The sequence below is a fragment of the Heteronotia binoei genome, chromosome 1 (genome assembly GCF_032191835.1).
Source record: "Heteronotia binoei isolate CCM8104 ecotype False Entrance Well chromosome 1, APGP_CSIRO_Hbin_v1, whole genome shotgun sequence".
Classification (NCBI taxonomy): Eukaryota; Metazoa; Chordata; class Lepidosauria; order Squamata; family Gekkonidae; genus Heteronotia; species Heteronotia binoei.
Window position 1 is genome coordinate 243,492,982 of NC_083223.1, and position 23,562 is coordinate 243,516,543.

General features: G+C 45.8%; 3 protein-coding genes across 4 annotated transcripts in view; 2 read left to right on the forward strand and 1 right to left on the reverse strand.

The window, feature by feature from the left end:
- The window catches only part of ADCY3 (adenylate cyclase 3), a 118,795-nt gene extending 116,496 nt beyond the window's left edge, over positions 1 to 2,299 (forward strand). Inside the window, exons 20-21 of the mRNA XM_060250182.1 lie at positions 367 to 491; positions 1,171 to 2,299. Coding sequence (XP_060106165.1) covers positions 367 to 491; positions 1,171 to 1,353 — 308 coding nt within the window. The 3' untranslated portion in view covers positions 1,354 to 2,299. The remainder of the gene's footprint in view (positions 1 to 366; positions 492 to 1,170) is intronic.
- Positions 2,300 to 4,406: 2,107 nt separating this feature from the next.
- On the reverse strand, positions 4,407 to 17,320 carry CENPO (centromere protein O). 2 transcript variants are annotated; one of them, XM_060250281.1, is made up of 7 exons: positions 16,870 to 17,320; positions 15,513 to 15,627; positions 10,568 to 10,737; positions 8,231 to 8,357; positions 7,111 to 7,370; positions 6,284 to 6,455; positions 4,407 to 5,693 (listed from the first exon to the last, which is right to left on the reverse strand). In XM_060250281.1, exons 2-7 carry the CDS (start codon positions 15,541 to 15,543, stop codon positions 5,506 to 5,508), a joined length of 948 nt encoding a protein of 315 aa, XP_060106264.1. In that variant the 5' UTR covers positions 15,544 to 15,627; positions 16,870 to 17,320; the 3' UTR covers positions 4,407 to 5,505. The 2 variants fall into 2 exon arrangements, with proteins under 2 accessions (XP_060106264.1, XP_060106274.1); XM_060250291.1 differs by lacking the exon at positions 16,870 to 17,320 and having other exon boundaries at positions 15,513 to 15,661.
- PTRHD1 (peptidyl-tRNA hydrolase domain containing 1) lies at positions 16,853 to 21,108 on the forward strand. The gene is made up of 2 exons (XM_060250304.1): positions 16,853 to 17,560; positions 20,744 to 21,108. Exons 1-2 carry the CDS (start codon positions 17,222 to 17,224, stop codon positions 20,912 to 20,914), a joined length of 510 nt encoding a protein of 169 aa, XP_060106287.1. The 5' UTR covers positions 16,853 to 17,221; the 3' UTR covers positions 20,915 to 21,108.
- The last annotated feature ends 2,454 nt before the right edge of the window (positions 21,109 to 23,562 follow it).

Below are 23,562 nucleotides of genomic sequence, written 5' to 3' on the forward strand. Positions count from 1 at the left end.
TTGTACAATTCAATAGATGCCAGCGGGGTCAAAAAGGTCGGGGGAGTCCAGCGTATGGAATTCACTGTGATGTAATGTGGTGACAGCCACTGGCTTACAAAAGAACAAATTCATGGAGGATGCACTTATATACATGTCTTAGCTATGATAGCTGATTAAACTTCCATGTTCAGAGGCAGTGTATCCCTGCATATCACAATTTCCTTGCTTGTGGGCTTGCTGATTAGATGAACTTTTGGTCTGATGCCTCAGGGCTTGTCAAGTTCTTTACCACTCCCCCCCCCCCCCGGCAATCTTAAACTGGTCATGGTGATTGTAGATTTGAGCACTTAACTGGAACATTGCTTATTTGTGTGGTGCCAACAGGCATGAACAAAGGAGGAGTGCTGGCAGGAGTCATTGGTGCCCGCAAACCTCACTACGACATTTGGGGGAACACAGTGAACGTGGCCAGCCGAATGGAGTCCACGGGAGTCATGGGAAATATTCAGGTGAGGTGCACCCTCCCAGTCTGTGGGCTGGGGCAGCAAAAAAAAGGTTTCATTGGATGTAAATGTACAAAAGTGAAAAGGAAGGTGGTGGCAGTAGCAAGGGAAAGATCACTCATGAACATCAGTGCTGTACAGTTTGGGGTGTGGTGGTCTTCTCCTGTCAGGTAACAGCAGGGTAGCTTGGAAACTGGCTGCTTGTGCGGCAGGAGAAGATGGGAGTTCAGGTCCTAAATAGGAAGCACTCCAATCTAGCAACTTATTTGCAGGTAATTCAGGCCTAGGTGAGACTTGGCCCTTAGCCTGTGGCCATCTGAGCTCCATCAGAAGAACCAGCCCCAGCCTGGGACACCTTTGTGGCTCATCACCCATGTAGTGGCCATGTTGGGTTGAGTCCTTAGTATGGGAGAAGAGCAGGGTAAAAATATTCTTAAAGACTTTTTCTGCATCAGGGGTTGCCACCCACGCAGAAATCTACCTCAGGATCTCTCCCCCCCGCACCCAATTTCATTCCAGGATATGGCAAGAGCTTTGTAAGGCTGCAGTCTCCTCTCTGTCAGCCAGCCTATTAGGAAAAGAGGTGCTGCCAGACAGCAGAAAAAAACGAACTAAAAGGTGATCATTGGTTGGAAAGCCCATCTTGTCCAGTGGTTGCAAAGCTGTATGATCTTGTCCCCTGCAGGTGGTGGAAGAGACCCACTTGGTCCTGAAGGAATATGGTTTCCGCTTTGTGCGCCGAGGGCCCATCTATGTTAAGGGCAAAGGAGAACTACTGACCTACTTCATGAAAGGGCGAGACAAGCAAGGCTCTTTGGTCAATGGCTCCTCTGTGACTTTGCCTCACCAGGTGGTAGACAGCTCATGACGTCTCTTGGGCTCTCTGCAGGCAGGTTACAAGTCAGAGCAGGTACCAAAGCAAGGATGCCCCAAAGGCAACACGGTTTTCAGCGCTCAATAATTCCAGGTGGGAGACAGCTACAAAAACAGTGACCACAGACGTTTAGCTTTCTGAGAAACCACCCCCCGCTCCCTTTGCCTGCTCCTTTATTCTGAAGGTTTGGTATTTAAGGGGCTCTTCCTGGCGTTTGCCTTCGCATCTTGGTGTAGATGTGGGGAAGGGGGAAAGGGAGCTTGTCAGGAGAGACTCTGGTCTTTTGCACAAGGGCATGGCCTTGCGCACGTTTGGGGCTGAATGTAGGCAGGGGAGGCTGAATCTCCAGTGCAGCATTGCTCAGGTAGGACTGCCTTGCCCAATATCCCCGCTGTGCATCTATCTTTTTAGTTAAAACGAGAGGCAGGTGTTGTGGCTTTTGTCACAGACCTAACCTTGGCCTAGAGCTTATTGCTGAAATAAATTGCAATCTCAGGGTGGGTGTTAACAGCAAGCAGCTGTGCGGGAGAGGAAGCCACACAAGGGCACGCTTGGGATTTATTTTTAGTAATTTAAAGTAAGCTCACCTTTGCCACCAAATCACCATAGGTAAGGGGGAAAAGAGTGCAATCTCTTTTCTCTTTTGCCTCTAAGATGTCCTATTTAAAACATATAAATATATATATATATATAAAAGATACAGATTAACTTTATATTTTTAATCGTGTCTTAATTCTAAAAGCAGGGGGCCTCATTCAGAGTGCACTTTGCACCTTTTTTTGCTGCTCTCACCTCTGCTCTTGCTTGAAAGGAAGAGATTTATAAGGCATGTTCGAAGACTGTTTTTATTACTGCCTTCATCCAATTGTTATGTTGAACACACACACACAAATTGTAATTATTTCTCTAGTTTCTCAAATAGAATCAGTTGGATTTTAAGTTCTGCTGTGTTGTCTTGTTATCTTTGTGGGAAGTGGTTGTATTGTATGGGGGGTGGGTGGGTTGAGGGGTCCCTGAAGTGCAAACAACAGGATTCAGAAATGGATTTTAGCTTGCTCTTGCACAGTAGCCCTGGCCCAGGAGTGGCCAAACTTGTTTAATTTGAGAGCCACATAGAATAAACATCAGATGTTTGAGAACCACAAGAGATGAGCATCAGATGTTTGAGGAAGGAAGGAAAATAGATGGGGGAGGGAGAAGTGGAAAGAAAGCAACTTTAACTTTATATGCCTTCTCCAAGCCGCTGGCTTAGAGGTGATTTAGAGAGAAATGTCTTCTACAGATGGCTGATGGGGAAGGAGGGAGCCTTCAAGAGCCATACAATATGTGTGAAAGGCTTGAGCCACAGCCCGGCCCCCCTTGCCCTGGACATTGCAGACTTCTTTTAAAGGACAGGGCTCCAGCAAACAATCAGTAAAGAGGAAAAAAGTATGCTTTAAAAATACTTATAATATAAGCCCCGTTCACATGTTACAATGAATACTTACATTCTACCGGTACCTGTAACCTTGCAGTGCCAACAAGCATTCTTTTTAGAATTGAAATTGGGACAAGCACCTGCGAGTGAGGTTTCAATCACACAACTGTACATATGCTATGACATGAGAATTACTCAATGCAAAGATAAATAAAATGCTCGCATACTGAATGTATGTTCACTGTGACGTGCGATCAGGGCTACAGTAATAGAGAGGTAGGGGTAGAGAGAGAAGATGGATGTGATTAGTGGAATGCAGGCTAATTCAGCTGGTTGGGGGGCGACCTATTGTCAGGGGGCTACTGATATTCTAACCAGAACCCTGGGGTACGTGGAGCTCGATTAGATGCCATCTGATACTCGGCGCAAACTCAGGATTGCCTACCAGATTAATTATGCTTTCAAGTCTTGAAATTCTGGGTTACGTAGTCTTACAATGTAGGCTGCTGGACCGCAAGGCCTTTTGCTTAAAAAGAAAAAAAGAAGAGCAGACCACACAAGAGTGAGGCAGTTCAGCCCTATAATACCAGCCCTTTGCTTCTTGCCCTTCGGCACCAATGTCTGGCCGTGCCCAGGCTTTCATACTTGCAGAAAAGGTGAACACAGCTGGGATGGGGAAGCAGCTGGCAAGATGTTCAAGAAAGGCACAACATTACGGCCCTGTCTTTATATTTCTGACTGGCCCCAGCCAGGATCCTTGCCCTCACCTAGCTGGGTCTCTGCAATGTATACCAGGGCCAGCTGTTTCAAGCCTGACCAAATGATGAACAGAAGAGTTTCACAAGGCTTCAGAGAAGAGCTACTGAAGAATCAGTGCAAGGCTAACTAAACTGTTGGGGATCAAAAGGGCTGAGAAAATGAGAGCCCCCCTGCCATTTCAGGACTCTCTTGTCACTATCTTTCTTGCACCTGTCCATTTTGAACCAAGGGATTGTTTTTGTCTTGGCTGTTTAAAAATGCACTAAACGAAATTAAAATAGGGAAGGTATTAAAATTCCCCAAAAATACCATCTTAGGGGAGGGACAGTTGCTTAGCGGTAGAGCATTTGCTTGGTAAGCAGGTCCCAGGTTCAATCCCCGGCATCTCCAACTAAAAAGGGTCCAGGCAAATAGGTGTGGAAAACCTCAGCTTGAGACCCTGGAGAGCCACTGCCAGTCTGAGTAGACAATACTGACTTTGATGGACAGAGGGTCTGATTCAGTATAAGACAGCTTCATATGTTCACGCTATCCCTGCCCTGGAACTACAGAGGGGAGAGGAAAGACACCTTTGGTCCCAGTTGCTGGTCAAGGAAAAACGACTGCTGGGAGGCCACATCCCCCTTCCTCCCAGCAAGAGGAAGTCCAGTTTCCAGGGTTTTTTTTTAAATTACAAAATGTTAAAAATATTTGTGCCAGTCAGTACAGCAGGACAGCATAAAACTGTACCATGGAACTTCTTAACTGCAATAAATACCATCGTGGTTTCAGAATGGCGAGCCGCTGCACATTACACATTTGGAGAAACAGTTGAATTGGCAAACTATCAGAGCCTCTGCCGTTAAGCGAAGGAAGAGTGAAAAAGGCAGACTTCTGAGCTAAACTGGCTACTGTTTATTAATTTTAAAATATATCAATAAATGCTATAGTGTAAATAAGAGCTCTGCAAAAATCTATAGCATAAATGTGGCCTTTCCATTTTAGTCCTATCGCAATGTGAACAGAGGATGTCATTATGATTTACAAACTGAAATATTTGAACTGAGAATGCTTCTTAGGGTGCAATCACCCCAGAGTTTTGGCCCCGACCTAGCCACACCTCCCATCCGGATTTAAGGTGCTTGATCACACCAGCATATCTGTCTCCTGAGTCCCACCCATACCTACCTTGTCTCAGGAGCGGATTAAAAAGTTACTGGGAACTTGCAGGTAGCAAACCTCTAAATTGTATGTAGGGAGCCTTCCCTGGCTGTCTGAATGGCTGGGCATGCACTGCACCCGCCCCACCCCACCCCAGCCCAGCATGTGCATGAGCAGTCTGAAGGTTCCTCTTGCGCGTATGCGGCAGTGCCTTTCCTGGCAGCAGGGCTGGGGCCGTGTGAATGTCAGGGCACGGATAAAAGAGAACCAGCTTTTTCAGAGCTGGGATAATGCATCACACCCATAGTGAAATTTCTCTAAAATTGTTTGTGCCAGCGTAAAAGCAGCTAACTCCTTAGGGGTACTTCAGATGGCATTTCAGTGACCCATTTGGGGGCAAGTGCCACCCACCCCCCAAAGACTTTCCACCCCTCCTTAGCCATACAAGTGTGAGCACACACCAGCCATGCTGGAAGTACTAACACTCCCGTGATGCCTGCAGAAGACATTTTGGTTCTCTTATGGGAATTCCAGCAAACAGGAGCCGATGTGTGTTATAGGAAGAGTGCAGGCACAAATGCTGCTCCTGCAGTAACCAACAGCGGATGGAGAGCCTGCTTGAGCCCCCACAGGTCTGCTTGTTTTCTTTTGTCCAAGTGTTCATTTTGCATCTTTGAAAGAGCATGCTTGTTTATGAGGAAAATGGATCAACGAGCCTCCCAGTGATGGCTGCAATCAAAGAAAAGACAAGCCCTTCAGCAACACACACAGCAGAAAGGCCTTCTGGGCAGGAAAGAGCCGCCAGCTGAGATCTCAGTTCTCTACAAGAATTACACAGCAGCAGCCTTGCCACGGTCTGAAGGCACGCCTTTTGAAGAAGCAGACAACTCCAGCAGAACTGCTTGACTCAGGTTTTCTGTTGAGTCTCTGAAGGATCTGAAGACCTCATGAAGCGGCTTCTCGTGGAATAAAGCTTGATGATTGGCTGCCATCTCTGCCTTGGAAGCCGCAGCGTCTTCTGTTGGTGGAAAAGAACCAGTGTGTATGTGAGAGAGTTACCAAATCAATGCACAACAAACAGTTCACTCCCTTCTCCCTTTCACACTTTCCTGTAATGCTTTCTGGCTGGTCAGCTCTTTATTCTCCCAGAGCCACAGGGATGGGTGAGGGAGGCTATCTATTAAAATAGTGAAACCCATTTTCATAGGTTGACAAAATACACCCTATTCACCCTAAGAAGGAAATGTGTTTAAAAAAACCTTAACAGCCTTGTATTTATTCCATGAAGACCAAAAACTGAGCTTGTTCACTCAGAAAAAAAATCAACACAAATACTTTTCACGCAGTATGAGCACAAGCCAGCTGGGAACAACTGCAGGGAATAAAGGCAATCTTCTGTCAACAGGCTTACTGCCAAGTCTCAGCCAGTGCAAAAAAGGGGCCTCAGACCAATGGCTTGTTGCACACAGCTGTATTTCAAGAGCAGGCAGAAAATCTGCAGGGGAAACTTGGGGACAGTATAAACATGAAAGGGGCTCTTAGCAAACCTACTGTCATTGTTTTAAGCCATTCAGGTGTCTTTTCAGCCCCATCCAGCAGTTTGCTCACCTTTACATGCCACACTGACTTCTGTTGGGAGGATGCACATGGGGTCTCCGTATGCTAGCTTGGCCAAGAAGGGAAAAGTCTGGTCTTCCGGTTCCACACCATAGCTGAACTCCAACAGATTGTAGAGAGAATTTCCCTGCAAGGGCCCTGCGAGGAAAGCAGCAAAATGCTCCTGCAAGCAAAGAAGGGGAGAAGTGTGGTGGAGCCAGTCCAAGACACACATTTCCCACTCCTCAGACTCACACAAAACTCATCACCCTTTGCACTCTAACAGGCAAAAGACTGCAGAATGTCAGATGTCAGCTTAGATGTGTGGACTGCTCTGCTCTGTCCAGAATTCCAGCCTGCCTTATTCAGAAGTCTGCCAGTCCGATCTGGTCTGTGGACAAATGGGGGTGAGTAGCTGAGGTGCGTAAAGGGAAAACGCACAGTCTCTTGAGCAGGGGATCTTTTGGCTGTGGTCAAAGCGAGTCAACAGACTAAGCTGCTGTTGCTGGCCAATCTGCTCTTGCTCTGTTCAAAATATGCCCCATTGGCTGCCGACCAGGAGCATCTGCTCTTTGCTTCTAATGCCCGAAGCAGCCATGTGCAGACATCTGAGCCTTTCTCTTGGAGACACCCAGTGTATAGTGACTGCACTACTGGGCCTCAGTAATACCTGTATTCTGAAAGATCATTCAACTGAATGGATTCAGCAGCTGCACAGACAAAAGCAGATGCAGCTGAATAAGAGATCTGCCTCCTCTTTTCATGCACACACACATACACATTTTGTTGGAGTGCACTCGAGAGACATCAGTTCTCATGCCCAGTTGGGATGCTCCTACCTGTAACTGCTCTGCCTGGAACTTCCTCCCGACGTAAGCGTTCAGGTGACTGGAAAGCACAGAGAAGAAGCGTTTGATGTCTGTCTGCAGATATTCGTCAGCTATTTGTTTCAAGGGGATGAAGGCTGGGACTGTGTGGCGCTGGATCAGGACAGGTCGCCGTATGCGCAGGTTCAGGTAATAGGAGTCCAGGTAAGTGCCTTCAAAAGCAGTGCTAATGCACAGACAGGCTCCTTCTCTGGTCAGTTTCCCACTGATGCCTTGGAAACAGAAAGGCATCCTGGTTTATTTATTGTTTAGATTTATGAGTCGTCCTAGCCCTGAGAGCACAGGGTGCTGGACAATGCACAACAAGAGTTAAGGACATCAATATAACAGTGTTAAAATCAATAAAACTGACTTTCCTATATAATTAAATAGGCTCTAGATGGCATCTCTAATTCGGTCCTAAACCCACTCTGGACTGTGTTGCTATCTTGTGAGCAGGGTGAGGAGCCTGAAGTGAAAAAGATGGGAGAAAAAAGGAGCGTGCCAGAAGTGATGGAAACTGTTGCTGTCTTCAACCAAAAGCCTGGCAGAACATCCCTGCCTTGCAGGCCCTGCGGAATTGCATTAAGTCCTGGAGAGCCTTGATGGCATTTGGCTGAGAGTTCCACCAGTGCCCGAAGAAGATGAGTTTCCAAATCTGGTTGCTGTTCTATGAGAAGGAACATTAAATGGAAGACTCCCTATCATGACTATAACACACCAGAGATTATCAACAAATACTAGGGATTATAAAAAATAAATAAGCAGCGCAAGAGCCTGAGTGTAGCCCTGCTGGATCAGATCAACAGTCCATCAAGTTCAACATGCTATTTCCCATCATGGCCAATGAAATGACCCCAGCCCCATGGCAGGAGGCCAAAGATGCCTCTTGCTGCTGCTCCACGGCCATTATCGTTCAGAGGTACCTTCTCCAAGCACTGAGGTTCCATTTACCCATTGTGGCTAACAGCTACTGGCAGTGTCAGAGTTGGATCTTGGGTGGGGGGTGTGTGTGTGTACGTGTGTGGGGGCACAATAGGGCCACTAACCACAAGGCCAGGAACTGAGCATTCAATGTGTCAGAGGGAGGTACCTGTCAGATGAAACATTTGTAGCAGATTCTTGATGTTGCTCATCTTCCATTCCAAGATAGCTTGTGTGCTGGCGCCTGAAGCCCGGGGAGTCTTAGCACTTGGGATGGAATCTTTGCCCTTGGTGAACTACAGAAAGACAAGAAGGGGCTCAGTTCAGCCTTTACTAATTGGTGTGCCTGACACTCCCTATTGAAACTAGTTCAACTGACACTGCTTCCTCCATGGGAAGGCCACACCAGACACAGGGAATGGCATAGCAGGACGATATAGAAGGGGCAGACAATAGGTGTGTGTACACAGTTGGGAGAGTGATACCAGGAGCAGGGGAAAGAAGCAGCCCTAAATACAGGTTAACTTTATACACAAGGACTGGCAGCCTAAAGCAGAGGCAGAGATTTATAAGGCAGCCAGAAGAGAGGGTTGGTGGCAGCACAAGAGGAGTTTTCAGGAGGCCAGAAGGTCAATCAAGTGCACATGCATCAGATACAGGCTATTGAGAAACGTTGCTTCTTTTTCTGAAGTAGAATATGAGCAGCAAAGTTCTTATTGCATGAAATGGCCCACAGATTTGGCCCACCCAAGGTAAAGACACAGGCTTGAATCCATAGGAGTGTTTCCACAGATGGAAGGATTTTTCCCCACGGGATGGGATTCTTTCCACCTCTCCTCCCCAACAGACACACTGTTCTTAGGGGTTGTCTGTTCCAAAGGAGCAGCACTTCAGGTGGATATTTTGGACTGCAATGAGAAAGTCATGTTCTGCAGGCAGAAATCCTTTCATTCACAGAAACACTGGTGATCCAAGCCACACTCTTTTCTTTTGCCTGCTGAACAGTAAGACAGAAAGAAAAGGTTAAATATCACAGTCACTTCTGATTTCCCCAATCAGGAGATCAGATCTGTTTACTCCCTGTTGGACAGGAACAGACTGGAATGCACAGCTCAGTTAAATAGCTTAACCAAATTTCCATCATGCTCCTCCAGCCCGGTTAAGCAAACTCACACTTTCCTGCAGCCTCATATGACTAATATAATTGCTTGACAGTCAAAAAAGCTGTTATCAGCTTTCATGTGACAAGCCATCAGAGATCGTTACCACTTACAATTACAGGCAATTACCCAACAATGGCAACCAGGCAGGACGATGACAGGCTTTTCGTGGGTTGGCTGGCACTGAAATTGCAGGCTGGCACTCAAAAGAATCATGACTCATAACTGGAAGGGGCTGGGAGACAAGTGGTTCCAAGCCATCACTTCATAGGCAGGCCTGTCCATCAGTCTATTAAGTCCCTCCTCACAGAAACACCCCCGTGCATTCTGGGCCACAAGCACAGAGCTCCAAATGATTAATGAGTGAGGCTAATCTGTAAGGGAAAGGATGCACCCCACTCCTCCCAGTCTGATCTCATCACATGCCCACCTTGTGCACGGAAGAATTCCTTTGTGACTTCTAATATGGCAAGTCCCTGGGGGATCAAACTAAAACCTTGCCGTCCTGAGGACAAAGACCTTTAGCCATTGCTCCAACTCATTACCCATCTGTAGGCTTTGCCTGTCTACATTTTGCTTTAAGATAGCCTTAAGCACTGAATATTTTAGCAGAATGGAAGAGCCTGGGAGGGGTTGGTTGGTTGTTCCCAGTGTCTTTTAATTCTGTTCACTGAATGTCATATGCTGTATGAATACATTGTTTTTATTCTGGAGCCTGCTTTGATTCTCTGTGAGACAGGTGGGCTATAAATAAAGCAAATAAATAAACAGATCCCGAGCGCCATGGGACAGGCAAGAAGAAGAACCTGGATAATTCAGTAATCATGGCAATGCATTAGAGAAACACCTTCCCAACTGCAGCAGACCCACAGAACAGAGGCATCAGATTACGAATCACCAGTTGCATCTCCTCATACCCAACCAGGTTCTTTTCTTTCACAGCTGTTTCAGATACACATTTTCTCTGTTTTTCAGATCAAGCTACTACAAAATCTGAACTTTTCAGCTTATCTTTGTCTGTATAATTTCCACCTATGCACACACAACATCACCCTACCGTTTTACTCCTGATGTATGATAATTAATCTAGGACCTTGGGCAAGGGAGGGAATAATGAGAGGGACGGTGGCTCAGTGGTAGAGCATCTGCTTGGTAAGCAGGTCCCAGGTTCAATCCCTGGCATCTCCAACTAAAAAGGGTCCAGGCAAATAGGCGTGAAAAACCTCAGCCTGAGACCCTGGCGAGCCGCTGCCAGTCTGTGTAGACAATACTGACTTTGATGGACAGAGGGTCTGATTCAGTAGAAGGCAGCTTCATATGTTCATAAATGCACACTTTGCACTTACCCCAGGGCAACTCATGCTCAGTTTGGCCTTAATTTCATCTCTCTGGCGTCTCAGCTCCTGGATCCTTGCTTTCAGCTTGGCCACTTTCTTTTGATGCTGCTCCCTTTCCCCTTGTTTCACTGCCTGTTGGTGGTTAGAAGCTTCAAGGTTTTCCAGATGGGATAAGACACCTATGGAAAAAAGATGGAACACAGAGAAGGGCAGCTTGGAAGTGTTTTAGCTGAAGAATAGAGGGCAGAGAAATTGAACAGGTCAATTGCTTAGATATCTTGGTGTTTTGTTTCAGTACAAGAAGATATTGAAGAAGATATTGGATTTATATCTCACCCTCCACTTTGAAGAGTCTCAGAGCAGTTCACAATCTCCTTTACCTTCCTCCCCCACAAAAGACACCCTGTGAGGTGGGTGGGGCTGGAGGGGTCTCTCACAGCAGCTGCCCTTTCAAGGACAACCTCTGCCAGAGCTATGGCTGACCCAAGGCCATACTAGCAGGTGCAAATGGAGGAGTGGGGAATCAAACCCGGTTCTCCCAGATAAGAGTCCGCACACTTAACCGCTACACCAAACTGGCTCTCTCAACCTAAAATGGTGCACAAAACAGCGTATTGTTGGAACTCTCTGTCTGGGGCAGTGATGCTCTGTATTCTTGGTGCTTGGGGGGCACAGTGGGAGGACTTCTAGTGTTCTGGCCCCACTTGTGGACCTCCTGATGGCACCTGGTGTTTGGGCCACTGTGTGACAGTGTTGTACTGGATGGGCCATTGGTCTGATCCAACATGGCTTCTCTTATGTTCATTCCAATCAACTGGAGCATTTTCTTAATTTGGACAGGAATAAGACTGTGGCTATAACACATTTTTCCATCTAAGAGGTACCCAATTCATTCCAGCTGCCCTGCAGATTTTCTAGGCTACAGTTATCTCAAGTCAGCTGTATGGGATACCTGTGTGGATCCAGAATTTCTCTAAAGAGGTTGAAAACATTAATTCTATCTTCCTGTGCAAGATTTTTGGTCTACCTATAGAAACAAAGTTGGATGGGACCTCCAGGGTTATCTAGTCCAATGCCCTGCACAATGCAGGAAACTCACAAATACCTCCCCCTAAATTCACAAGATCTTCATTGCTGTCAGATGGCCATCTAGCCTCTGTATAAAAACCTCCAGGGAATGAGAGCCCATCAACTCCCGAGAATGTCACTTCTCGGTGACATCCACCACCTAAAAATCACCACCTAATAACGTCACTTATTTTACTCTGTGCTGAACTAGGTCTGCATCTTATTGAATCACGGGCGTGGTCATCTGCTATAAAGTATTGGCTGCGTCTTCATTTTAGCCCTCCTTCAAATAGTCTTATTACTCTCCTCCCTGCATACCTTTACAGCTCAACATGGTAACAATTTATAGTGTCCAAAATTAAATCCATCGGAATTGATCTAGATTCCTTGGCCAATTCTGATGAAAGGGCCATATTTCAGATTGTCCGAAGGAGGATCTGGGATATTGAAACCCACATAATCAAGGCTAGTAGCTCTGGAGTTTGCTCCCCATGTTATTCTGGCCTCTCTTTTGCACAGGATTCTATGGCTCAGTATTTTTCCAACCTGACAAATCCCTTATATTGCAGAGCCTTTATGCTTGCCAGATTTAATCTTTTCCCTTTGGCTGTCTTGAAAGGCAGATATAAGGGTATTCCTTATAAGGAAAGAGTTTGCTCCTGCCTCTTTAAGGAACCCGATTCCGTACAACATATTCTTTTTCACTGCTCTTATTACTCTTTTCTGTGCCACTACTGGATTCGCACTCTTCTCCCCAATTAAAAGCCTTTGACCAATAATAATTTAGCCTTTTTGTTATCTGACAAGTCCCCGAAATCACTGCATCTGTAGCTGAGCTTCTGTCGTGTATGGAAGTTAAGGACTAGAGAATACAATATATAGATCTATTCTGCCTACCTGCTCTGCCTTTTTAATTGGTGGCCATCTTCTTTACATTTTTAAGTGTCTAGTTCTTGGGCCAGTAAGATTGAGAAGGGCAGCCAAGGGTGCTTTCCATTGCAGAGAGTACAAGAGATCTCTCTCTGCAACAACATAATGAGTAGTTATCCATATTGACCAAACATCTCTTTGCTCCATAATGAATTTAATATAAGCACAGTTTGGGAGATACATGCCCTTACTCCTAAAGATGTGATGCTGGAGTAGGGAGGCTGAATCCCATTTCCCACTCCATGCTAAGGTCTTGCACTCAAGCGATGATCATTTATTTAATTCTGCAGGATGCTATATCCCATGTGATCCAGCTTCTAAACAAATCCCTTAGGACAAATCATTTGTAGTTATGGGTGGGGTTGGCTATCATCAATATGATGACACCCAGCTCTGTATCTCCTTATTTAAATCTCCTGGTGATGCAGCAGTCTTGAGCCAATGCCTGACTGCTGTGGTTAAATGGTTAACATTAAATACATTGAGATTGAAAACTGACAAGACAAAGTGATGCTGGTTGGGAAGGCATATATCTTGAAGAACACGGTGCTTCCCTCTTTCAGTGGGGTTCAGCTGACCCTTCCTGACCGGAGCCTAGTAGTTATAATGTATCCAACATTACTCCTGGTAAAGCAAGTTAATGCGGCTGCAAAAATTGCTTTCTTCCAACCTATTCTGGCCTAGAAGGTGCCCCCCCCCCCCGTGACTTGGTCAGTCTAACTATCTGGATCCATGCCATGTTAACACGGAGGCTAGACTACTGCAATTTAGGCTACAAAACTCTGCTTTTGAGAGTTGGTGTAGAATGCCTTGGTTATTACCAGGAGCTAAGCAGCACATGCATATTACTCCCATTTCTGCATTCACTCCATTGGCTGCCCGTCATTTACCATGTTCAAGGTACTGGCTGTCACATACAAACCACATTTCCTCCTATGCTCTGCCACAACAGCTTTGCCCACCTGATCAGTGTCTTTTGCAGGTGTCACCCTGCAAATGGGCAACATCAACAACTGCACAATGAGGTCAGGAAGGCTCCTACTTTCTCAATATTATGGAAATGACACAAAACCTAATTATCCAGGAGAGTATTTTTACAAAGAGGGCTATATTAAAGTGAAATGGTTTGGGAAGCTGTTTTAATAATGGGAAAAGGACTACTATATTACCATGTATAGTATGCACTACCTGTTGCTGCATTTATTACTCTACTATGTAATTTCTGCATTGCTTAACTTGCCATGTCAATACATATGCTGGTTTTAGACTTCTGCAATCTGAATCCTGTTCCATCCAGTTGGTTGCATTGGTTTACACAGTGTAAGCCAGGGGTGTCAAACTCATTTGTTATGAGGGCTGGATCTGACATAAATGAGATGTTGTTGGGCCAGACCATGTTGGACCGGGCCATGTGTGTACCTATTTAAGATTAGGTAGCAGAGATATAAACTTTATAAAGGACACAAACACAAAGATTTGTTTAAAAAAGCTTAAAACATTAGCACATTGGTCTTAAAGGTTCTTTCTTTATATCTCTCCTGTGCAATCCAGGGAACTGGGCAAAGGAAGCTCTGGCTCTTCCTTCCTTCCCCAGGGAACCAGGAGGGGAAGGAGCCTCAGCCAATAAAAGGAAGAGAGGCTTGGTTCAGTAGCTCTGCTGTGCAATTGAGAGAGCCTGGCAAAGCAAGCTATTCCTCCCCCCCTTCCTCCTCAAGGAGCCTCAGCCAATGGAGAAAAAAAAAGAGGCTTTGCTCTGCAGCTCCTGTCCAATTGAGCAAATCTTGCAAAGCAAGCTGTTATGAAGAAGGAAGCAAGAGAGAGGGAGAAGGAAGTAGATGACAGTCAGTTGCTTGGGCCCTCATCCTCTTTTAGTTAGCGTGGTTGATTGTTCTGATGCACTTAAGGTCTATAATCTTTTGAATGATACTTCATCTAGTGTCACTGAGAAAGTGGCTAAGTTTCTTTATTCTGTTTTAAAGGCAGAGGATCTCATAAAAATAGTTTTATGTTTATGCTTTTCCTGATGTATATGTATGCAATCGTTCCATTTTATCTTTTTTTTAAACCAATTTGCTCTGATATATTCATCTATATATTTTATGCCAATAAAGGCTAACTTAAATTTGCTCTGACACCCCTGGTGTAAGCTGCCTTGCATTTCAGTGGAAAAGGCAGACTGTAAGTAACACAAATATATAAATGATATAATGCAGGCCACAGTGGACCATAAAGAAAGCGCTAGGCACCTTACACTGAAGAGAATTCTAAAGATTGGAAGCAAGCACCACCAAGGTGCCAGGGCCAGAAGATCATCTGGATTTTTTTTTTTTTTGGCCAATAGGCACATCTGCCTGAGTATGAAGCACAACAGAACCTCACAGCAGGGAATTTTACAGGGATCAAGTTGGTCCTTCCCAAGGCATCTTTATTATTGCAGTTTCTGAAGCATAAGAGGAAGATGTTCCAAGAAGGAAAAAGAGGTAATGGATTTTTTTTCAGATCCTGATGAGCTACAGCATCATGTCCATAAATTTATCCAATTGTATCTTGCAACCAATGAGATTCTTTGTGACTTCCACTGTTTTAGGAAGGCTGTTCTAGGGTGGTCCATTCTAACAGCCAGTAGTTTACTGCCACTTTCAGACACAAAGATGAAAGGGATGAAAAAGACTCAAGCAACATAAATGAGCAACCAGCTCCTCATGCCAAGTTATGATTAAACAGAAACTGCCCAAGTCTTTGTGATTTTGGTGAATGAAAAGTGCTCTGTTCATCAGTTATGCATATTGCACATGGCATACACTTACTTCCTTATTTACCAGCTCAGGTGCTCACTGCATCAAATTTCCCCTTTCAGAGAAGAGTGGAAACGTAAAAACCTTTCATTAGAATCAGAAGTCACACTGCTCCTAAGCAGAACAGAATGTCTACTGATTTCCAACACTTCCCAACTTACCATTCCTCAAGGAAGTTGTAGATTCTCCCATTTTGCAGTTCCAGTTCTTAAAAGAGAAACCAGAAACTCTCCTTAGCTGGTTCAAGATCCAGAAACACAGCTGCTTCTTTGGATCCTGAAAAATTATAAACTTAGAGAAAGGAATGCTTGAGGAACCAGTCTAATGTATTACAATATAAGCTTTTGCAAGTCAGTTTGACTGAGGCTGGCGTCGCATTCAGCAATCAGAGAAAATTATATCCAAAATAACAAACATTAGAAGTATGAGGCTGTGTGGAGTAATTACAGAGGGATCAGAAGGCTCAGAGCAAGGTATGTGACATATTAAAAAAATACCAATGAAAATAATATCCAGTCAAAACAGTAAACCACTCCCAATTGTTGATGAATTGGCAAAATCTCATGAATCCAAATAACATATATAACTAAGGAGGAACAATGGCTTTTTGAGATATGCTAACTATACCCACTACTTATTGCATCCAAATTAGATAGCATCAAATATGAATGCCAACTCACTAACTGCATCTTGGAGACTCTTTGATTTTTTTTTTTACTGGGAGGTAAAATGGTTTGAATGTTCCCAATTTCAATGACTGGTTTGTGTCCATTTATTCTTCTGGATATATTGTCAGGTTTGGCTAAAAGAAATGTCAGAAGAACATTAGTAATAAAGACAATTAATCCAGCCATTTCTGCTATCAGCTGGGTGGGTAGCCTTTGACAAGCCGCTATTTCTTAACATTAATCCCATGCTACAACATAGCTACAGCACAAGCCTGTTTTACAAGGCTGTGGTGTAAAGTATACCCAGAATAATAGAAGCCTAGAGTTGATCGCTGCATAAACTGCACAGACACCTGGCAGCCACGGAACTCATCCAGGTTCTGCAGCCCCCCCCCCCCGCCCCCACCTTAGCACCTGCTTCTCTTCGGCCGGTGGCCTGACATAGTGGACTAGGTGAGGCTGGTGATCTCCCACTGTTGCAGCTAATCTTCAGGGACCAGGCTCACCTTGTGCCTCTCAAAATTAGGGTTGCCGATCCCCAGGTGGGGGCAGGGGATCTCCCAAATTTGCAGTATAGCATCCAGTGCCTCTCCCCAAAATTCCCAAGTTTCAAAAAGATTGGACCAGGGGGTCCAATTCTATAAGCCCCAAAAGAAGGTGCCCCTATCCTTCATTATTTCCTATGGAAGGAAGGCATTTAAAAAGGTGTGCTGTCCCTTTAAATGTGATGGCCAGAACTCCCTTGGAGTTCAATTATGCTTGTCTCACCCTTGTTCCTGGCTCCGCCCCCAAAGTCCCCAGATATTTCTTGAACTGGGCTTGGCAACCCTATCCTATCCGCCAAACCTACCTCACAAGGTTGCTGCTGTAAGGACAGAGCGGCAGAGAACCATGTGACAAGCCGCTGTGGGTTCCGATTGTGGAGAAAAGCGGGATCTAAATAAATCAAACGATCAATAAACGAAGCCTCGGCCCAGCCTGCCCTTCTGCGCGCGCCTTCGAAACTCCCGCCGCTCTTTTAAAACCGTCATCAGCAACGGCCCACGTAAGCACCGCCTTTTCCCGACACGCCTTGCGCTCAACGAATCCTCTCATCTTATGCTTGAGGAGGAATCCAGAGACGCAAGATTTTTAAAGAAAAAATCGTTTATGGTCAGAAATGGTGCTTCGCGTAACAAAATATATTTCTATATATCTAGCGAATGATTTTTCTTTATCCGTACAGCAAGATGGCTGCCTTCATTGTTTCACCCTTCCGTACGGTAATAAGACAATGGCCCTCCGTCGGGCGCCGCACAACACAGCAACCACTTTCCCAGCATGCCTTGTGTACTCCGTACGACAAGATGGCGGTGCGCGCTCTAGTGCAGTACGTGGTGCTCAGGGGGGACCTCCGATGTGAGCCGCTCTCGTGGCCCTTGGGCGCCCTCGTAGCACAGGCCTGTCATGCCGCCCTGGCGGTGACGCATGCTTACTACGACCATCCTGACACCGGCACCTACTTGGCCCAGGGCGGCAGCATGAGAACCGTCGTGCTGGAGGTGAGGCCGGGGAAAGAGAGAGAAGACGGCTGGCAACGTCATTAGAAAGCCGCCGTTCGGCGGGCGGAGTTTGCGGCGCGCGGGGGAGGGTTTCTCTCGGTTGCCAGGTCGCTGTGGTGACGAATGGGCATGGCCCTGGGCAGAAATCTTGCCATTTGCCGATAGATCCAAGTGGGCAGCCGTGTTGCTCTGAAGCAGTAGAACAAAGTTTTATTTGTTGGTTTTAAAAGTGCAACTTGACTCCTACTTTGTTCTGCCTTTTGCCGGTTAAGAACACGGGCATTTATCGCATGCTTTACCTAATGGTTGAAAAGTAGCCTCTAGGGCTGCCCAGTATTTTTAATATCAGTGTAGTTGTCCGATTGATGTGCACTGCTTGCATTTGAGGAAATGAGCTTTCTGACTCACGAAAGGTTGAAGGGGCCACAGGACAGTTTGTTTTAGTTTGTAACATGGATAAACATATTAATGTTGTAAAACAATATGTATGTTCACATGTCATACTTTGTGACCAGGGGGAGGCCTTTTCCCCTTTTGCTTTGCGGTGCCTGCCCGTCGTCCTGTGACTCGCAGCAGTGCCACCACAGCCTCCTTTAGCCTGGCTCCTTTCTGACCCCTCCAAACAAGAGCTGCTGGGGCCGGAATCTAGGGTACATAGCATATTCGCTACCAGAGATTTTGCCATTCCCCGAATGAAACTGCCTGCTATTGTCTGCTGTGCCTGCCCTGCCCACAACTGCCCCCAAGTCCTCCTCTCTTGTTTGAGATGCTTTTAAATAGGAGGTTGAATATGAGATCTTTAGCATGCAAAGGGTGAACTCAGCCGCCGAGCCTGCCTTGTGGAGGGCGGGGTATAAATAAAAATTATTATTATTATACCGTTGCCAGATCTTGACGCTCTAGGAAGGGAGCCAGCTGCTTTGCCAGCCTCAGGTGGAAAAAGGCTGACTTGGCAGTGGCTGCAATTTGGGCCTCCATTGATAGTGAAGGCTCCAGTAAAACTCCCAGGCTCCTGACCTGGCACGCCGTTTCAGCGGCGCCCCGTCGAAGACCGGGAGAGGTATTTCTCTTCCCCGGGCGCCCCGATCTAGGCAAAGGACTTCTGTCTTCGCGGGATTCAATTTCAGCCCACTCTGCCTTAACCAAGTTGCCATAGCCTGCAGAGCCTGGTCTAAATTCTCTGGGACGCAGTCAGGCAGGCCGGCCGTCCATTAGTAGATAGAGCTGGGTGTCATCCGCATATTGGTGGCACCCAAGCCCATATCTCCTGGCAATCTGGGCAAGGGGGTGCATATAGATGTTAAATAACATCAGTGAGAGAACTGCTCCCTGAGGCACACCACAATCTAGTGTGCGTCTCTGGGACAGCTCACCTCCGATTGCCACCCTTTGTCCCTGATCTTCAAGGAAGGAGGAGAGCCATTGTAGGGCTGACCCCCTAACCCCCACATCGGCGAGGCGGTGGGTCAGTAGCCGATGGTCGACCGTGTCAAATGCAGCCGACAGGTCTAACAACATCAGCACCGCCACACCACCTTGATCCAGATGCCATAGACTACTGTAATGCCCTCTACTTGGGGCTGCCTCTGTACCGAATCCGGAAGCTGCAGCTAGTGCAGAACGCGGCGGCTAGATTGCTGTTGGGGCTCCCAATGTGGGGTCACATACAGCCTGGGCTGCGCGAACTGCACTGGCTGCCAGTTGTATACCGGATTCGTTACAAATTATTACCATTAAAGCCCTATATGGTCGAGGACCTGCCTACCTTAGGGACCGTCTCTCCCCGTATGAACCCCAGAGAGCACTGAGGTCAGCTGGGAAAAACCTGCTGAACATTCCCCGGGCCGAAAGAGGTGAAGTTGCAAAGCACCTGCAACTGAGCTTTCTCTACCATGGCTCCACGCCTGTGGAACCAACTTCCAGAGGAAATGCGAACCCTGCGGGACCTTGAATAGTTCCGCAGGGCCTGCAAGACTACCCTCTTCCGGTTGGCCTTCACCGATTAAGAGGGAAACTGCTAAAGAACTCGCCATCATAAATGTAAACGTAATCATAGCACCAGTATATATTTTATTAATTTTAGAATTTTAATTAAACTGTCAATGTAGTAGTTTTATTGATTGTATGATTAATGTATGAAATAATGTTGTTAGCCGCCCTGAGCCTGCTCCGGCGGGGAGGGCAGGATACAAATAAAAATTGTTGTTGTTATTATTATTATGCTATGTGCTACTGGCCCTCAATGCATAAAGCCATTGTACATGAAACCAGGATATAGGCTACTTCAACTCTGTTCTATCTCTGAAATAGAGTGGCTGTCCAAAGGCTCGGGCATTTTCAGTCTTTGCATGCAAAGCACGTGCTCATTTGTACATTTGTGGAAAATGGGCAAAGTAAAATTTGAACTAGCATATTCTCTTAATTATATATAAAATGCAGACTCTGAGTTGCATTTACAAACCCAGTACGGTTGGTGGTACACACTATCTCTGTTGTAATATCCAAGGTGAAAGCCAAAATTAATATATGGAGAAATTGGTCCCTTCTCCCCACCACCCCCAATATCTTGTGACCCTGGAAGCCTTTTCCCCCCACTAGTCTGAAAAACAGAAATGACTTGCCTCTGGTTGCTAAGCAACTCTATCATTCTTCCTTTGCTGGACCAAAATTTCTGCCTGTGTTACAAAGTAAAGTAGCTGGGATCCACAGGATTCCCACAGCTGCTCAGTTATATGGGATTGCCAGCTCTGGGTTGGGAAATTCCTGGAGGTTTGGGGGTGCATTCCAGGGAGGGGAGGGTTTGGGGAACAAGAAAGGTCCTGAGCAGGGTAATGCCACAGTTTGCTCTTGAAAGTGGCCATTTTCTCCAGGGAACTGACCTGATGTCAGGCAATCAGTTGGAATTCCAGAAGTCCAGGCCCCACCTGGAAGCTGGAATCATCCAACCATGATTAGATGTCTCCCATAGAGCTCGAATGACTCCACTCCATAGATTAAGGCCAGCTCTGGTAACCTGGCTGCAGAAGAGGTTTGATTAAATCTGATATTTTATGGTTCCTGTGCATTCTGGCTGACCAAAATGGAAGCGGTCTGCTTTCCACACTTTTTTGCTGTGATATCATGAAAGTATTCACTGTAATTTGCTTGGAGTGCCGTCTGATTGTCTCTCCCTCCCTTTCAAAGGCACCAGATGAGAGTGCTCTGACAGCATTAGCAGAGGCCCTACAGCAAAATGGAATTGATCATAAAGTGTGGACAGAACAGCCTGAAAACATTCCCACTTGCATTGCCCTCCGCCCTTACCCTAAGGAAGATGTGCACCGGCATCTGAAGAAATTCAAACTGCTGAAATGATCATCCTTTCCTCTGGCCTTTGTGCAGGTTTGACTAAGAGAGACAAGTTTTCTCTGGGACTTTGCAATGTAGCAGGATCACTGGAAGGCACAAGAACTCCTTGGAGAACCACAGTCTCACTGCATGTTGCTGGCAACTATATTCTGTTACCCAAAGTGTTCTGATAGAGAGAATTAAAGATGTGCTTATTCATATTTGGTGTATGGCTGAAGCATTCATACGCTTGTGCAAACAACAACTCAGATGCAGAACCCTTGGTGGCATGTGGTTGTACATAATATTCGCTCTGGGAGTTGGTTAAGATTTGACAGACATATTATATTGTTAAGAAGAGTTTTGTTGCCAGGTAAAACTGGCTAGGGAGTTTGGTGTCTTTTGCTTTTCAGTGCAAGTCACCTTTGTTTACAACATACCAAAAACTCTGCTTGTGCTAACTGTTTTTGTAAGCATTATAATGCATTGCATAGCAATAGGTGGCCCCTACATACAAATAAATAAATAAATATTTGGGAAGGGAGGTAGCCTGGGTTAAGATGATATCTTCTGCAACCTCAGAAACCTTCAAAGAAAAATGAAGTGAAGAGGGAAGGGGAGGAATGAAGAAAGAGCAAGGAGGAATGGTGACTTTGGGGCTATGGTGGGGAGCAAGCAAATGAGGTTAGGAAAGAGTAAATGGGTGGATTTAGACAAGAGGAAAGGAAGGGAAGAAAATACAGTGACTGGAGGAAAACATGAGCACATGCATGCTTGGGGTGGGGAGAAGCAAAGCCAGATGGAGCAAGAGAAGCAAAGCACAGGCAAGTATTTGTGAGTCCCATAGCTTTATATATTTTATAGTACAGATAGTTCAGCTGGATTGGGAGAAAGGGACTGGTGCAGAGCTGGAAGGGATGGCCATGGCCTTCTGGATTTTTTTGCTGGTATTTTATGGATGGTGAGAAAAAAACTTGAATGCTGGTATTGATTTTTGAGGTGGGACAGAGGCCATTGTTGCTGTATTCTTAGAAAAGGGTCTGGGATGCATGCATAGTTCAGCTGAATCTTACTAAAGGTAGGTCTAAGAGTGGCTGCCTCAGAAGACCTAAAAAAAAATAGGGCATGAAGGCAGTATTCATTCACTGTTATGTTCCACCCACCCAGTAACTGATATTCGTATAGTGCTTTTGAACATAGAGGTTCTAGTCCTGTGTGGTGTTAAAATTCAGTCTTGAATTTTGTAGAGTCATTTTTAGGGCTAGGCCAAGAAACGGCATAAAGCAGAACTCTCCATGGGAAGGAGGAGCTGAGGCAGAGCAGAGGAAGAGTACTGAAAACAGGACATTTCACTGAATAAGTAGCCTTGCCAAGAACAGCCTTTGTGCTGGCCTTCAGATTTGTGCTTTCTGCATCTGTTGCTCCCATTTGATAGCCCTCTAGAAGCTTCCTGTCTCATGACAAGCCACGTGCCAGGAAGTGAGAGGAGGAAAGTATCCAAGTGTGTCAGGTAGCTCTGAAGTAGAAAACCTTGTATCTGAACCCCAAAAAGGCAGCTGACCATTTTTTCCTTCAAGACTTAAAGAAAGGCAATTCCTTTTTAATATTTTGTGTCCCTGGTAGGAAGTCTTACGGTGAAAATCCAGCACTCACGCCATCTGGCTGCAGATTTGTGAAGTAAAGCTATCATGACATTCACTTGTGCTGTAGCACCCAAAGGCATGGAAACAGAACTGAGATTTTACTCTGGCTATGTGTGGTTCACATTGGCAGCTCCTTAGCCGTAGTTTTGATAGCTGCTGTATTATTCCTGATATACCTGAAATGGCTGTTTGGGGACTGGCTTCAGGAAGAGGCTTGGGATAGTAAAGTCTGAGGCCAAACACTAGTGCTGTGCTTTATCCCCTCTTATATTTCTGGTGAAGGCTGGGGTGTCTAATATCTTGAATCGGGGTGGCCAAACTTGCTTAACGTAAGAGCCACATAGAATAAACATCAGATGCTTGAAGAGCTGCAAGACATGAATCAGATGTTTGAGAGGCACAAGGAAGGGAGGGAGGGGAGAGAGGTGGAAAGAAAGCAACTTTAATTTTAAATGCTTTCTCCAAGCTGTCAACTGGATTGGCTTGGAGAAGTGATTTAAAGAAATGTCTTCTTCAAGCTGTCCGACAAGGGGCTTTGAGAGCCACACAATATGTGTGAAAGAGCCACGTCTTGAACGAATGTCATGGTCAGAGGTGATAAATGCTTCTAAGTGAGGGGCTGTCTAGGAGCTGACCTCTCCTTGAAATTGAGTAACCTAGTCCTAGGTAGTCAGTGTTTTCCTGAATGTGGGTTTTTCCATATCTATCAGCACAGTGAAGTTACAGTTTCTTGCATGTCAGTGTTGATTCTGTACAGCTTTGAAAAGGGAACTTGGTTTCTGTAGGACCTATCCATATTTTGTAAGCAGGGCAGAGGGGTGTGTGTGTGGGGGGCGGGGGGTGGAATGTGCTTGCTACTTGGTTCCAGCAAAGGTTCATGCCCTCTGCTCTCTCTGTCCTGGGTTTTATCGGCATTCAGGCCTGTGAGAGAATTTCAGCATGCTGTCCTGGGGGTCAGCTGTTTACAGTGGTCTTGAACATCCTCTTTATGTTATTCTGCCTTAGTGGAGATCACCCTTCATTGGCAGCATT

What these genes read in the sequence shown, in the direction of transcription:
- CENPO (XM_060250281.1), bottom strand. Translation starts at nt 15,543, where the DNA reads ATGGGAGAATCTACAACTTCCTTGAGGAATG. An exon ending in TACAACTTCCTTGAGGAATG is followed by an intron (nt 10,738 to 15,512) that starts GTAAGTTGGGAA and finishes TTTTTTCCATAG; the next exon opens with GTGTCTTATCCCATCTGGAA. An exon ending in TGAGCATGAGTTGCCCTGGG is followed by an intron (nt 8,358 to 10,567) that starts GTAAGTGCAAAG and finishes GTCTTTCTGTAG; the next exon opens with TTCACCAAGGGCAAAGATTC.
- PTRHD1 (XM_060250304.1), top strand. Translation starts at nt 17,222, where the DNA reads ATGATTTTTCTTTATCCGTACAGCAAGATGGCTGCCTTCATTGTTTCA. An exon ending in TGAGAACCGTCGTGCTGGAG is followed by an intron (nt 17,561 to 20,743) that starts GTGAGGCCGGGG and finishes TCCCTTTCAAAG; the next exon opens with GCACCAGATGAGAGTGCTCT.